Source organism: Mobula hypostoma, chromosome 8, assembly GCF_963921235.1.
Source record: "Mobula hypostoma chromosome 8, sMobHyp1.1, whole genome shotgun sequence".
Lineage (NCBI taxonomy): Eukaryota > Metazoa > Chordata > Chondrichthyes > Myliobatiformes > Myliobatidae > Mobula > Mobula hypostoma.
The window spans coordinates 155,304,070-155,320,086 of NC_086104.1; the positions used below are offsets into that span (position 1 = coordinate 155,304,070).

The 16,017-nt window shown below is 48.0% G+C and overlaps 1 protein-coding gene across 1 annotated transcript in view; it reads right to left on the bottom strand.

Annotated features, from left to right (window-relative positions):
- Window positions 1-8,323: 8,323 nt before the first annotated feature.
- The window catches only part of LOC134351094 (inositol polyphosphate-5-phosphatase A-like), a 66,766-nt gene continuing 59,072 nt past the window's right edge, over window positions 8,324-16,017 (bottom strand). Inside the window, exons 15-16 of the mRNA XM_063057156.1 lie at window positions 14,093-14,134; window positions 8,324-12,941 (exon numbers count right to left, since the gene is read on the bottom strand). Coding sequence (XP_062913226.1) covers window positions 14,102-14,134 — 33 coding nt within the window. The 3' untranslated portion in view covers window positions 8,324-12,941; window positions 14,093-14,101. The remainder of the gene's footprint in view (window positions 12,942-14,092; window positions 14,135-16,017) is intronic.

Sequence of the window (16,017 nt, forward strand, 5' to 3'; positions counted from 1 at the left end):
ATGGAGGGCAAATTATTGGAGAAGAAACAGGACTTCTGAGCACTTGGAGAAGCATAGTCTAATTGGGGATAGTCAGCATGGCTTTGTGAGGGGCAGATTGTGCGTCAGGGGCCTGATTGAATTGTTTAAGGATGTGACGGGCGCCTGTTCTGCATTCTACTGTTCTATGTTCTAAAGGCAAGTTGTGGTTGAAGAGACTAGATCCATCGTTGCGGACCTCCACCACCCAGGACACGCCCTCTTCTCATTACTACCATCAGGGAGGAGGTACTGACACCTACCGTCAAGATTGCGCCTGGGTACTATGCCCCCACGGTCGACATCTTCTGGATAGACCACAAAACTATTTCACTCCTTTTATGTCTTTTACGTCCGTTTTTTGTCTGGAATGTGTCTCTGGAACTGTTGGAGCCTGTGATTTGCAGTTCGGGTGACCCCAGCGCTTTGCTGTCTCCGGGAGCCAGTGAGGGCGAGAAGGCTGCGGGGGGTGCGAGCCGATGTTCAATTCCGTTTTGCTCATTAAAGCAACGAGGGAGATTGAAACATCGAGGTGAAGGCAGAAGGTGAGACCTGGCTGCCAGCCTTTTGATGGCTGGTGGGATCGCTCTGCTGCCAGAGAGGGGAGACTGTGTGGCTGCTGCTTGGCCCGGAGAATGTAACTGAGTCTTTCTGTGTTTTGGATATGGACTTGGACGTGGAATTTTTTCAGTCTTATAGTTTTTTATATTCTGTGTTTTTCATCCAATCTTCCTTTTTTTGTGTGTGTCGGAGGTGGATTTGGGAGTCAATGTTCCTGTTCCATTGCTGTTTGTTTTTTTTTGTGCGGAAGAGAGGGCATTCAGGGATTGATGATTGTGTTGCCTTTCTTTTTTCCTTAGTTTTGTGGCTAGCTGGAGAAGAAGAATTTCAGAGTTGTATACTGGGATAATAGATAAATCTTTGAATCCTTTGAAGACAAACACTCAACGTTTTAGGTACAGATTCTTCCTATGCATTAGTGATAATTTTTCAAAACTCGTTAGATTCTGGACTAGTTCCTGAGGATTGGAGGGTGGCTAATGTAACCCCACTTTTTAAAAAAGGAGGGAGAGAGAAACCGGGGAATTATAGGCCGGTTAGCCTAACGTCGGTGGTGGGGAAACTGCTGGAGTCAGTTATCAAGGATGTGATAACAGCACATTTGGAAAGCGGTGAAATGATCGGACAAAGTCAGCATGGATTTGTGAAAGGAAAATCATGTCTGACGAATCTCATAGAATTTTTTGAGGATGTAACTAGTAGAGTGGATAGGGGAGAACCAGTGGATGTGGTATATTTGGATTTTCAAAAGGCTTTTGACAAGGTCCCACACAGGAGATTAGTGTGCAAACTTAAAGCACACGGTATTGGGGGTAAGGTATTGGTGTGGGTGGAGAATTGGTTAGCAGACAGGAAACAAAGAGTGGGAATAAACGGGACCTTTTCAGAATGGCAGGCGGTGACTAGTGGGGTACCGCAAGGCTCAGTGCTGGGACCCCAGTTGTTTACAATATATATTAATGACTTGGATGAGGGAATTAAATGCAGCATCTCCAAGTTTGCGGATGACACGAAGCTGGGTGGCAGTGTTAGCAGTGAGGAGGATGCTAAGAGGATGCAGGGTGACTTGGATAGGTTGGGTGAGTGGGCAAACTCATGGCAGATGCAATTTAATGTGGATAAATGTGAAGTTATCCACTTCGGTGGCAAAAATAGGAAAACAGATTATTATCTGAATGGTGGCCGATTAGGAAAAGGGGAGGTGCAACGAGACCTGGGTGTCATTATACACCAGTCATTGAAAGTGGGCATGCAGGTACAGCAGGCGGTGAAAAAGGCGAATGGTATGCTGGCATTTATAGCGAGAGGATTCGAGTACAGGAGCAGGGAGGTACTACTGCAGTTGTACAAGGCCTTGGTGAGACCACACCTGGAGTATTGTGTGCAGTTTTGGTCCCCTAATCTGAGGAAAGACATCTTTGCATAGAGGGAGTACAAAGAAGGTTCACCAGATTGATTCCTGGGATGGCAGGACTTTCATATGAAGAAAGACTGGATGAACTGGGCTTGTACTCGTTGGAATTTAGAAGATTGAGGGGGGATCTGATTGAAACGTATAAGATCCTAAAGGAATTGGACAGGCTAGATGCAGGAAGATTGTTCCCGATGTTGGGGAAGTCCAGAACGAGGGGTCACAGTTTGAGGATAGAGGGGAAGCCTTTTAGGACCGAGATTAGGAAAAACTTCTTCACACAGAGAGTGGTGAATCTGTGGAATTCTCTGCCACAGGAAACAGTTGAGGCCAGTTCATTGGCTATGTTTAAGAGGGAGTTAGATATGGCCCTTGTGGCTACAGGGGTCAGGGGGTATGGAGGGAAGGCTGGGGTGGGGTTCTGAGTTGGATGATCAGCCATGATCATAATAAATGGCGGTGCAGGCTCGAAGGGCCGAATGGCCTACTCCTGCACCTATTTTCTATGTTTCTATGTCTCTATGTTTCCCCTCTGCCATCAGATTACTGAACCGTCTATGAACCCATGAACACGACCTCACTATTTTGCTGTGTTTTTGCAAGATTTAATTTTTCACATTTGTTATTGTTAACGTGCCCTGAGGCATGAGACCCATCCATGCAGAAACCGAGGCATTCCAGCTCTCCCACCGTTAGTCTCGCCAATGAACCAGTGAATCGGCCTCACAGTATTCGACATTACCAATTCCAACAGGGTCCTGAAAAACCTCGAAGCCAATTATTTCCACCGTTTGTTGGATTGCACACTGCCAGTGTGGCATCAAGTCCTGCTTCATCGCTATCCAGCAACTCAATAGTGGGGTTGGTAGACTTGCCATACCTGATGTCCTTAAATCCACCAGTGTCTTTCGATTGTCAAAAAACCATGAAGGATAAACAATCGCACCTTTGTTTGGACCCAGAGTAGCTGCTGTGTCCAAGCACGCCACCATCTTACAGGAAACCCCAGTGGAGTGTCCCACAAACCCACCATTCTCTGTGTTTAAAAAAAAAGCAGCCTTTCCTATTCCTAACTATCTCCCAATCATCCCTCGCATTATGTCCTGGAGAAACGCCCCGGGTATCCACTTGATCATCATCTGATCTGCCTCTGATCATCTTGTACACCTCCACCAAGTCAGTCAAATGTCTGGTGAGATCTGGTTCTCGTGACCCAGCACCTCCCCACTACCACTGTCTGACACTTGTCAACCCCCACCCTTCATCCCTTCCTAAATCTCGCCTGGGCACCTTCCAACTGAGATGACCTAACATCATCCACGCTGCAACCTTGGCTGCCAGGGAAAAATGTTTTTACTTATCAGTTGCAAGTTAAAAATGTAAATTACTTAAAGGTAGGATAATGACAATATAACAGTGTCACAATGTCATAGGTCAGTAATGTCATGGCTAGCCATGCCATTGGCCAGTTACGTTATGGGTTAGTGATCTCATTGGCCACTGTAGTGATGCAATGAGTCCTCACTGTGATGTCACAGGTCAGAATCAAGTTGTAAGGGTGAAATGATGTCACAGATTAGTGTAGTGATGTCATGCAAATATACAGCAAAGATTCCGTTAATGGTATTATCGTGATGTAAATATGTATATTATGAAATCTACAATAAATATATCATACAGTATGCTATAATAAAAGCTTTATTAATTAAAGTTAGTACAAGCTCATGATTTCACAGCCAACTTCGTTCTGCTCCTGATCCCATGCCACGCGGCCACTGCCCAGCAGCTGACCCTGGAGGAGGAAGCACGATGGAACACCGAGGCTCAGACGTTACAGGCAGGAGTGGAAGTCCAGATGCCTCAGGCCACATAGAAGTTCCAAAGAAACTTAACCACGATCCTCCTCCTACACGCTGGCTGAATATGATCTCAGGGTGGGGGAACGATTGACAGGTGGGGGGATTTTTTGGGGTTGGAAAGTGTGACCAGGAATGCATGATGGGAATCAGAGGTCGGCAGGAGGGAGCAGGAGGCCATTTGGCCCATCATGTCTATGATGGCTCTCAATGCAAACACATTTCCCCTTATCCAATGTTGCACCAATCCTTTAGCCTGCTCTAGGATCAATCTAACCCTTCCCTCCCACATTGCACCTCATTTCCCCATCATCTATGTGACTATCTGAGCATCTCTTATGACCCTGATGTATCTGCCTCTACAATCACCCTCGCAGCATTGGACCCTCCACTCAGTCCAAAAAAATTACCCCCAATATCCCCCTTACACTTTGCTCCAAATAGCGTAAAATTCATTTCCATCTTCATCATGTGCTGTGTTGTGTGAATCAGAATCAGATTTAATATCACCAACGTGGGCGATTGTGGTCTTTCCATGACTATGATTGTTCTTGGGAAATTTTTCTACAGAAGTGATTTGCCATTGCCACCTTCTGGGCAGTGTCTTTACGAGATGGGTGACCCCAGCCATTATCAATAATCTTCGGAGATTGTCTGCCTGGAGTCAGTGGTCACATAACCAGGACTTGTGATATGAACCAGCTGCTCATACAACCATCCACCACCTGCTCCCATGGGTTCACTTGACCCTGATGGGAGGGGGGGGGTGCTAAGCAGGTGTTACACCTTGCCCAAGGGTGACTCGCAGGCTAGCGGAGGGAAGGACACATTACACCTCCTTTGGTAGAGACGTAGCTCCACTCCATCTCCCAGAGGGCAACACAGGGTGGAAAAAGACCTCATGGCCCAGTCACTTCCTGCCCAACGAGCGAGTCCAAAATTCCTGCATTATACCCATGTTCCTGCAACTCATACCCCTCCAGGTAGCTGTCCAAGTGACACTGTTGTACCTCCTGTAACAGCCCATCCCGAATACACACCACCCCTTGCATGAAAAAGTTGCCTTTCCGGTCCTTTCTCCCTCCCCCTGAACCTATGTCCCCAAGTTTAGGACTCCCCTACCCTGTGGCCGTCCACCTTATCATTGGTTCGTACAATTTTAAACACTCTACGTCCTCCATCATTGAAGGATAGAGACCGACTCAGGCGCTGAGTCTTGGCGACATCCCTGTTGTTTTCTTTCCTGCACTCTTTCAGGTTTCTTCACGCCATCCCTGTAACAGGGTGTCTGAAACTGCACACCCAGTACTCCGAGCAGCCTCACCAACGTCATTTATGTATTTTTTGAGATACAGTTCGGGACAGGGTCCCTCGAGCCGCAAATCCCAGCAGACTCCAACCCAAGCTTGCTGGGTCAGGTGAAAGCGATCTACCGCAACAACGGGTCTCAGAACAGCTCCAACTTAGGCTGAGTTAGTATACGGGCAGGCCATCGTAAGGGGACGTTGGAGTGCGTCACGGCGGATGAAAACAAACGAGGTGGAATGTAGGTCAGCGGGAACCCAAGAGCGCTGTATGCCATGACGGGAGGTAGGAATAGGAGCTGAATTTACTGAGGAGGGTGGAACGCTGTTGAGAGACCAACAAGGCCGTTGTGGTATCAGGAATGAAATCTGGCTGTCCGTATACTAACTCGGCCACATACAACTACAGGCCCGATTCTGTAGGTGTCCTGAGCCCCAGTACTGGGTCCTCATGTATAACCCATGGGTCCTGACGAAGGGTCTCGGCCTGAAACGTCGACTGCGCCTCTTCCTATAGATGCTGCTTGGCCTGCTGCGTTCACCAGCAACTTTGATGTATGTTGCTTGAATTTCCAGCATCTGCAGAATTCCTGTTGTTTGCGTTTAAAAAGACCCATGGGAGATGATCATGCCAACGCTCATCAGTCAGGGAAGCCCTCAGAGCAGCCTTTAAGGAGCAGGAAAACCGCTTTCATGGGCCATTGGACTGTGGGTGATACACCATGGTGTGATGTAGCCTAACCTCGAGGTTCTGGGTGATCGCAGCCCACAGGTCTGATATGAATTGGGGACCGCAGTCAGAGGAAATATCAGACGGGGTGCCAAACCGAGCAACCCAGGTGCTGACGAATGCCCGAGCCACGTCTGCGGCTGTCGTCGATGCTAGAGGGACGACCTCTGGCCACCTGGTGGTATGGTCCACCAGGGTAAGGAGGTGCGTGAAGCCGCGGGAGGTGGGGAAAGAGGACCAACGAGGTCCATGTTGACATGGTCAAACTATCGCTTGGAGACCTCAAACTTTAGCGCAGCCAGTTTCTGTGAGGCCTTCCAGCCCGGATGAGAGAGGCCATGCACGGAGTCAGAAACAGTCCATCTCCATTTTGTGGGCATCATGGGGTGAGGGCGACCGTTTGAGGCTGCTGCCCGGTACGCCTGGGCCTCTGGGTCAGTAACTTGGTCGGCTGCCACGCTGGCAGAGTCAACCCCGATGTCTACGGCCTCACCGACTGGCCATGAGAGGCCATCAGCCACGGCAGTATTGTCCCCTTGATATATTGTACATCAGTTAAGAACTCTGATGTGGAAGCCATTTTGGCACTGCAGCTGTACAGTCTGATATTTTGGCCGTCGCGCACACAAGGGGATTGAATTTCCAGCATCTGCAGATTTCCTCGTGTTTGTGTTTTTAAATTCACTACTGCGAAGCCCCTGCCAGTGATACCTACACTGAGGAAGTTTAAATCTTCTCTTTGACGGGAGTTCAGTGAAACCATCTCTCACTGCCCCCCCATCTGTAATTTCTTCGGCTCTGCAACTTTTCTACCACATTTTGACTCAGACTCGCTTTTCTAATTCTAGTCCTGACGAAGGGTCTCGGCCCGAAACGTCGACTGTACCTCTTCCTAGAGATGCTGCCTGGCCTGCTGCGTTCACCAGCAACTTTTATGTGTGGTGCTTGAGGGGATTGTGGTCAATGAACACTGTGAAATGGCGGCCCTCTGGAAGAAAAGGCCAGATAGGGACTGAGAAGCTCACGGTCAAACGTGCTGCACTTCCTTTCGGGGGGACGGGGCTGCCGGCTGAAGAAGGCGAGTGGCTGCCACACGTCTCCGACCAGCTGTTCGTGCACAGCACCCACAGCGCAGCCTGAGGCGGCGGTGGTAATGTCTATGGGTACGATGGGGAGCACACGTGGCAATAGGGTTGCATTGGAAAGAGCTTGCTTGGTATCATCAAATGCCCTGGTCATGTCCGCTGACCAGTTAAGCATGTGATTGGGGGAGTATAAGTTCAGCAGCTCGTGGAATGAGGCGGTGATCGAAACTTAACATATCTAAAGACTCCTGTCGATTTTTAGGAATACGGAACGGTGGTAAATCCATAATAGCAAGGCGACTTGCCATGGGAGGGGTTTTGCCACTTCTGCGGAGATGCGATGGCCAAAATAGTCAATGGTTGACAACGCCAAATGGCACTTAGCAGGGCTAATAATCAACCTGTGTTGACCCAAGCGCTGGCGAAGTCTGCGGAGATGAGATACGTCTTTGGATCTGGACACACTCGCAACAAATAAAAAAATAGAAACCCCCAAGTCCTTGAATACAGAGTCCATCAGCCGGTGAAAAGTCTCTGCTGCATTTTTCAGGCCAAATGGCCTGGGCAAAAATTCAGAGAGGTCAAACGGGGTTACCACAGCCATGGTGGGAAAGTCCTTTGAGCACACAGGCTCCCGATGGTAGCCCCTAACTAGATCGACTTTGGAAAAAACTAACTTTCCGGTTAAACGTGCTGAGAAGTCCTGGACGTGTGGGACTGGGTAATGATCGGGGTTGATGGCCTTGTTAACCACCAGCGGACTTAGGGACCACATGGAGGGGTGAAGCCCAGGGGCTATTCGATTGCCATAAAATTCCAAGTCTTTCCATGTTGGCAAACTCAGCCTTTACGGTTGCCAGCTTTTCTGGGTCCAGTCTACGCTCAGGGGCATACACTGGTGGGCCAGTTGTGGGAATATGGTGCCTGAGCCCATATTTTGTAACTGTCATGGAGAATGCGGGCTTGCTCCTACTCCCTCCTCCCCCACCCACCTTACCTATCACCTGCCAGCTCGTACTCCCTCCTCCCCCACCCACCTTACCTATCACCTGCCAGCTCGTACTCCCTCCTCCCCCACCCACCTCACCTATCACCTGCCAGCTCGTACTCCCTCCTCCCCCACCCACCTCACCTATAACGTGCCAGCTCGTACTCCCTCCTCCCCCACCCACCTCACCTATAACGTGCCAGCTCGTACTCCCTCCTCCCCCACCCACCTCACCTATCACCTGTCAGCTTGTACTCCTTCCTCCCCCACCCACCTCACCTGGTCTCACCTATCACCTGCCAGCTCATACTCTGTCCCCTCCCCCAACTCCTTATTCTGTCTTCTTCCTTTCCAGTCATCATGAAGGTCTTGACCTGAAGTGTTGACTGTTTGTTCCCCTCCATAGAAACTGTTCCGCCAGCACTTTGTGTGTGTTAACTTAGCATATAAAAAAAAGCTTGTGCTGAGCTCCAGCTTGGGCTAAAAGGACTGGAGGTGCACAGGGTCCAAGAGGTGGTTTATTTTCTAAATGGGGAGAAAATTCAGAGGTGCAAAGAGACTCGGGAGTCTACTCATTTCAAGAGGACTAGAATATAAAAGCAAGGATGTAATGCTGAGGCTTTAGAAGGCATTGGTCAGGCCACGCTTGGGAGGATTGTGAGCAGTTTTGGGCCCCTTGGAACAGCACTAGTCAACATCAGCTAACCATTATAGGTCCCCTTTTTTCCGACTCTTTGCCTCTTGCCACCCAGCCAATCTTCTATCCATGTTAGTATCTTTCCTGTAATACCATGGGCTTTTATCATGTTAAACAGCCTCATGTATAACCCCTTGTCAAAGGCATTCTGAAAATCCAAATAAACAACATCCACTGACTCCTTTGTCTATCCTGCCTGTTATTTCCTCAAAGAATTCCAACAGATTTGTCAGGCAAGATTTCCCCTTAAGGAAACCATGCTGACTTCGGCCTATTTTATTACATGGCTCCAAATATCCCAAAACCTCATCCTTAAACTGGACTCCAACATCTTCCCAACCACTGAAGTCAGGCTAACTGGCCTATCATTTCCTTTCTTTTGTCTCCCTCCCTTCTTAAAAATGTGGAGTGACATTTGTAATTTCTTTCTCCTCCAGAACCATTCCAGAATCTAGTAATTCTTGAAAGATCATTACTAATGCCTTCACAACCCCCTCAGATACCTCTTTCAGAATCTTGGGGTGTAGTCTGTCTGGTCCAGGTGACTTATCTACCTTCAGATTTTCAGTTTCCCAAGCACCTTCTCCCTCGTAATGGCAACTTCACTCACTTCTGTCCTCTGACACTCTTGAATCTCTGGCACACTGATAGTGTCTTCAATACCCAACGTTTCAGAAGGATGAGGGGGGAATCTCATTGAAACCTTTTGTATGTTGAAAGGCCTAGACAGAGTAGATGTGGAAAGGCTATTTCCCATGGTGGGAGAGTCTAGGACAAGAGGGCACAGCCTCAGGATAGAGAGATACCCTTTCAAAACAGAGACATGGAGGAATTTCTTTAGCCAAAGGGTGGTGAATTTGTGGAATTTGTTGCCACATGCAGCTGTGGAGGGCAGGTTGTTGGGTGCATCTAAGGCAGAGATTGATAGGTTCTTGATTAGACATGGCACCAAAGGTTAAGGAGAGAAGGCTGAGAACTGGGGTTGAGGAGAAGAAAAAAAGGATCAGCCATGATTGAATGGCGGAGCAGACTCGATAGGCCAGATGGCCTCATTCTGCTCCTATGCCTTATGCTCTAATAGTGAAGACTGACACAAAATACTTAATAAGTTCCTCCATTTCTTTGTTCCCCATTACCACCTCTCCAGTGTCATTTTCCAGTGGTCTAATAGCCACCCTCGCCTCTCTTTTACTCTTTATATATCTTTCAAAATGTTGAGCATGATCTTTTACATTATTGGCTAGCTTCCCTTCATATTTCATCATTTTCCTCCTTTTGGCTTTTTAGTTGCCTTTAGTTGTTTACAAAAGCTTACCAATCCTCCAACTTCCCACTAATTTTTGCTTTATTATATGCCCTCTCTTTTGCTGTTTTTGACTTCACCATCTGGTATGGGGTGGAGTTACTTCACAGGATCGAAGTCAGCTGCAGAAAGTTGCAAAATTAGTCAGCTCCATCTTGAGCACCAGTCTCCGTGGTGTCCAGGACATCTTCAAGGCAGAAAGGCAGCATTCATCATCAAGGACTCCCACCACCCAGAACATGTTTTTTCACTCACTGCTGCCATCAGGGAGGAGGTACAGGAGCCTGAAGGCACACACACTCACACTCAACCATTATTCCCCTCGACCATCCAATTTTTTCCCCCCTGTATTGTCATGTACCGCTGCCACAAAGTCAACTAATTTCACGACATATGCCGGTGATAATGAACCTTGTTAGGACATTATTCCCTGGAGCGTAGGAGAATGAGGGCAGATTAATAGAGGTACACAAAATTATGAGGGGTAGAGGAAAAAGCCTGCTTGCATTTACCCTTGAGGTTGGGCAAGACTAGAACTAGAGGTCATCGGTTAAGACAGAAAGGTGAAATGTTTAAAGGATGTCTGGGGGGGGGATCTTCTTCACTCAGAGTGTGAAATAAGCTGCTAGTAGAAGTGGACGTGGGTTCGATTTCAGCATTTAAGAGAAATGGGGATACATATGTGGGTGGGAGGTCTATGAGGGGCTACGGTCCCAGTGTGAGTCAGTGGGTTGGGTAGAATTTACTGTTTGGCACAGACTTGATGGACGGTCCCAAGCCTGGCTGGTGTGTTGGGTGAGGGGCTAGTAACCCCAGTCCGTAAAAACCCAGAAAAGCCACTGAAATGCCAGCAGAAGCCCCACAGATCTCATCTCTGGGAGAGGAAGGATACACCAAGAGGATGGGCTATACCTGGGGACTGGCGCAGGACAGAGGACTCTGGTGGGCTGCTGTTGGTGGCCTACGCCGCGCTGGGGGAAGACAACAGACTAGTCCCCTGTGACTACGGCTGCAGACTTCTGCCTGGAAGAAAGTTGCCCAAATCTCACAGAGATGTGCCGGCTTTGAAGAAAGAGGGAGAGAGGAGGGTCAGAGAATATCTACGGTGGAGAGTAGCTGATTTCTGTGACGGCGATCCTGAAGTGCAGTTCATCCAGGAGTGACCGGATTCTCCAGGGGCATCCCAGGAGCATGTGATGGCTTCCCAGCAGCAGAATAACCCTTTGACACAAGATTATTCCACAGAGAGCCCACACCAGAATTTATTTCTGGTTTTACAAGGTTGAGACAGAGTGGACACAAAGTCCACACAATATAGGCACTTAACATTGCTATAGAAATTATAAAAACATATAAAACTCAGTGATCGGATTTCTGATCCATCAACCCTCCAAAACTGCCGACCGTTTCTGGGATATTTGGTCAATAACTCATTGTTTCTCACACCGTTCCACTGCGCGTTGTAACCCACCACCTGAGATACACGTCCCCAGGAGCGCTGGGAAGAATCTTGGAAGAGGCACCTTGTCAACTGTTCCTATCCCCCAGAGCCCTGGTCACAACAGGAAGCCTGGACTAACCAGGATCCAAGTGGGCAGCAGCTCTAGTGAGTTAAGGGGGGGTTATAAGGTGGGTCGGGGTGGATTCCTTTAACTAACGGTCCCCAGGGTCCTGTCTGAACTCGACTGAGAGACTGAGCAGAATGTCCTTTGGGCCAATATGGCATGGTAGTGTAGGGGCTGACTTAATGCTTGACAGCGATCTGGGTTGAGTATCTGGCACTCTTAGAGTTTGTGAGTGGTTTCGCTATGGGTAGGTTTATACAAGTGGGCTTCCTCCGGGACCCCCAGTTTCCTGCCACATCACAAAGTTACAACGAAGGCCCATGTGGGCTGCCCCCAGCACGTCCACGGACTGTGTTGATGCAAACAACGCATTTCTCTGTATGTGTTGACGTACATGTGGTAAATAAAGCTAATCTTTATCTTCAACGAGAATGGGGGAGAGGGGGTGACTGGAGGGGAGGGATGGGATGTGGTGGGAGCCTGGGGTTGAGGTTACAGTGGTGCAGCCTCGCAGTGTAAGAGTCCCAGGGATAATTAGTCCTGATGGAATGCTGGAGCAGACTGGGCTAATTCTGCTCATATGTCCTTTGGCAGTAGTTAAGAGAAGTTTGGGTCAGTACAAGGTTACGAGAGGAAGGAGGGCTATGGCTCAGGTGCGGGTCAGTGGGACTAAGCAGAATAACAGTTCAGAATGGCTTAGGAGTTTCTGTGCTGTAGTGCTCAATGATTCTATGATGTAGTGAACCACAAGGATTGCCGTGGAGATTGGCTGCTGGAGGCGTCAAACTCCAAAGCACGCTCCCTATGGCCACGTCCAAAGCTTGACCTCAGAGGAGTATCACGGAACGCTGGCCAGCGTTCACCTCCCAACAGACCCCTTCCCCCCTTCCCTCTTCTCAGGGCTGCTGTCTTATGAGAGGGTGGTGTTGCCATGACAATATGAGCCCTCCCCCTTCCATATCCCTCAACCACAATCTGTACAGAATTGAAGTCCAACTCTCACTCCCATTCCCAGTCCCGCCCCCTCCTGTTGATCGTAATCCATGATTTACACCCCCTACCGCTGGGGAAGGGACCCTCACCATCTCAGAAAGGAATCTAAAGCTAGATAAATAACGATTATATACAGTATGGGTCTACGATGACCTCTCGCTTCAACCATTTTCTGTACAAAACATAAAAACTTAAAGGAACTCCAGTTCTTTGGGAACTGTGTGATGGAAACGCTCATAGACCTTGGATCTCTCCTGAATATTCTGAAAGAGTAGGCATAGGGATCCAGTGGGGTAAGATTTGAAGGAATTTGATAGGACTGACTTCTGGGCTGAATACCAGAAGACGGCCTGATCTTCGGGCCGGTGTGCTCTGGGGTTCTGATTGGCCAAGGGAGATCAGAACACTGCAGGCTGAGGTCCCGGGTCACCTGGAACAAAAATGAATGAGGAGCCATTTGAAATCAGACAGAACAGAAACACCCCAGACCCCTGGATTCGGGCTAAAGTTTGGCACCACGGGTTTAAAGCAGCACTTCTGCATCTCAGCCCCGCAGGCAGCGAGTGGATGTGGACACCCGGATCACGCTAGTGTACAAGTTTATAAAAGTTACACTTGTGATCGGTAAAAAGCTGCAGAGGGTTGTAGACTTTGCCAGCTCAGTCATGGGCACCAGCCTCCCCACCATCGAGCACGTCTTTAAAAGGCAATGCTTCAAGAAGGCAGCATCCATCATTAAGGACCCCCACAGTCTGGGACACGCCTTCTTCTTATTGCTACCATCAGGGGTCTGAAGACACAAACTCAACATTTTAGGAATGATTTTAGGTTCTTCCCCTCCGCCATCAGATTTCTGAACTGTCGTTGAATCCATAGACACACTAATCTGATCCCTTTTCACACTATTTATTCAGTTTTTATATTCTCCGTGACTATTTTACTAGATACACCTGCTCGTTAATGCAAATATCTAATCAGCCAATCAATGTTTAAAAGCATGCAGACATGGTCAAGAGGTTCAGTTGTTGTTCAGACCAAACATCCGAATGGGGATGAAATGTGATCTAAGTGACTTTGACCGTGGAATGATTGTTGGTGATTGGGTGGTTTGAGTATCTCAGAAACTGCTGATCACCTGGGATTTTCACACACACAACAATCTCTAGAGTTTACAGAGAATGGTGCGAAAAACAAAAGCAACATCAGTGAGCAGCAGTCCTGTGGGTGAAAACGCCTTGTTACTGTGAGAGGGCAGAGGAGAATGGCCAGACTGGTTTAAGCTGACAGGAAGGTGACAGTAACTCAGATAACCAGGTGTTACAACAGAAGTGTGGAGAAGAGCATCTCGAAACACACAACATGTGGGACATTGAAGAGGACGGCCTACAACTGTGGAAGACCGTGAACATAGACCCAGTGGCCATTTTATTACCACAGGAGGTGCCCAAGTGAGTGCTTATTCTTATTATAATTTATAATAATTATTTGTATTGCACTGTACTGCTGCCACAAAATAACAAATTTCACAACATGTGCCAGTGATAATAAGCCTGATTCTGGTCCTTGGTTTTGTCCACTTACCTTGTGTTCTCACATGCTGATCTGGAAGTACAAGTACACCGGCTGTGTTTGGTGAGGAGAAACAGAGAAGAAAGTGTTTTGAATAATTTGTAAAAGTTCTGGGATTAAGTTAGGGTTAAATCAGTGGGTTGCAGGGCAGTGTGTCTTGATGAGACTGAAAGGCCTGTTCTGCATTGTATCTCTATGTAAATAAAATTTTCACAAAAAAAAACAGCACCCGTCATCAAAGGACTCAATTATCCAGGCTATGCTCTCTTCTTGCTGCTACCACCATAGGCAGGAGGTACAGGAGCCTTAAGTCCCACACCACCAGGTTCAGGAACAGTTCTTACCCCTCAACCATCAGGTCCCACACCACCAGGTTCAGGAACAGTTCTTACCCCTCAACCATCAGGTCCCACACCACCAGGTTCAGGAACAGTTATTACCCCTCAACCATCAGGTCCCACACCTCCAGGTTCAGGAACAGTTATTACCCTACAACCATCAGGTCCCACACCACCAGGTTCAGGAACAGTTATTACCCCTCAACCATCAGGTCCCACACCACCAGGTTCAGGAACAGTTATTACCCTACAACCATCAGGTCCCACACCACCAGGTTCAGGAACAGTTATTACCCCTCAACCATCAGGTCCCACACCACCAGGTTCTGGAACAGTTATTACCCCTCAACCGTCAGGTCCCACACCACCAGGTTCAGGAACAGTTATTAACAAAGATGAAGGTCTCACTCTAAGCAAGAACTGGAATTTGATTGTAAACAAAGTGGGACAGTGGAAACCTGATTGGATGAGGATTAACCAAGCAGGAGGGATGGATGACGAGGTTATAAATACCATTGTACTGGACGTGTTTTTATATCAAATACAAAATAGTGTTGCAGGTACTAGGGTAGGTAGTGGATACAGAAGAGAGGAAACTGTGTGGACTAGGTTAAGGCTGGGGCACTGTACGTTAAACAAAACATTGAAAATGATAGGGAAACACCAGACAGGATTGTGTGAGGAATGTCAGGAAGAGGAGTCAGTAGAACATGTAGTTCTGAGTTGTAGGAAGTATGGGATACAGAGAGAGATGATGATAATCAATCTAAGGGGGTGAGAGAGCACAAGTCAGGGTAGTTTTAGCTTTCTTAAGGTGTACAGGGGTTTTTTATAGGATATGATGGATCAGCAGGAATAGGGTACTAGGATGGCCAAAGATGGGAAGATAAAGTGTAAAGTGTAGGTTAGGGTATGTGTGTGTGTGTGTGTGTGTGTGTGTGTGTGTGTGTGAGAGAGAGAGTGAGTGAAGGGATTTAGAATGTAAGTCAATTCCACACTGCGGAGCAGAAGGTGGCGGTAATGCACCATCAAACTGGGTGCCAACCGGCGTAAAACAAGACAGAGAAGAAGTACTAGATGTGCCCAGGCATCATCCCTGATGAGGGCAGCAGAGTTTGTCACCAAAATATACCCGGCTGGAAGCCCAAGAAGAGTTTATTTGTCATATACGTCGGGAAAGCACTGGATCCTGTATATTTCTTATTGGAGTTTACAGTATATTTTATGTATTGCACTGTACTGCTGCCACAAAGTAACAAGTTTCATGACGTACTGTATGTCTTGATTCTATAAGGTGAGAGGGGTAAAGTTTAAAGGAGATGTGCAGGATAAGTTTGTTTTGTGTTTTTACACAGAGGATGGTGGGTGCCAGGTGTGGCGATGGAGGTGGTTATGGGGCTGTTAGACACGTGAATGCGCAGGGGATGAAGGGTTATGGATCATGTATGAGGGGAGGGAGTTCAATGTGGCATCATGTTTGGCACAGACACAATGGGCTGAAGGGCGTGTTCCCGATGCTGTTCTGTGTTTCTCTGTGGTATAGAGGGCAGCACGTTTACCCCCAAACGAACGGCTGCGTTCGACTGACTTCTCCTCAGA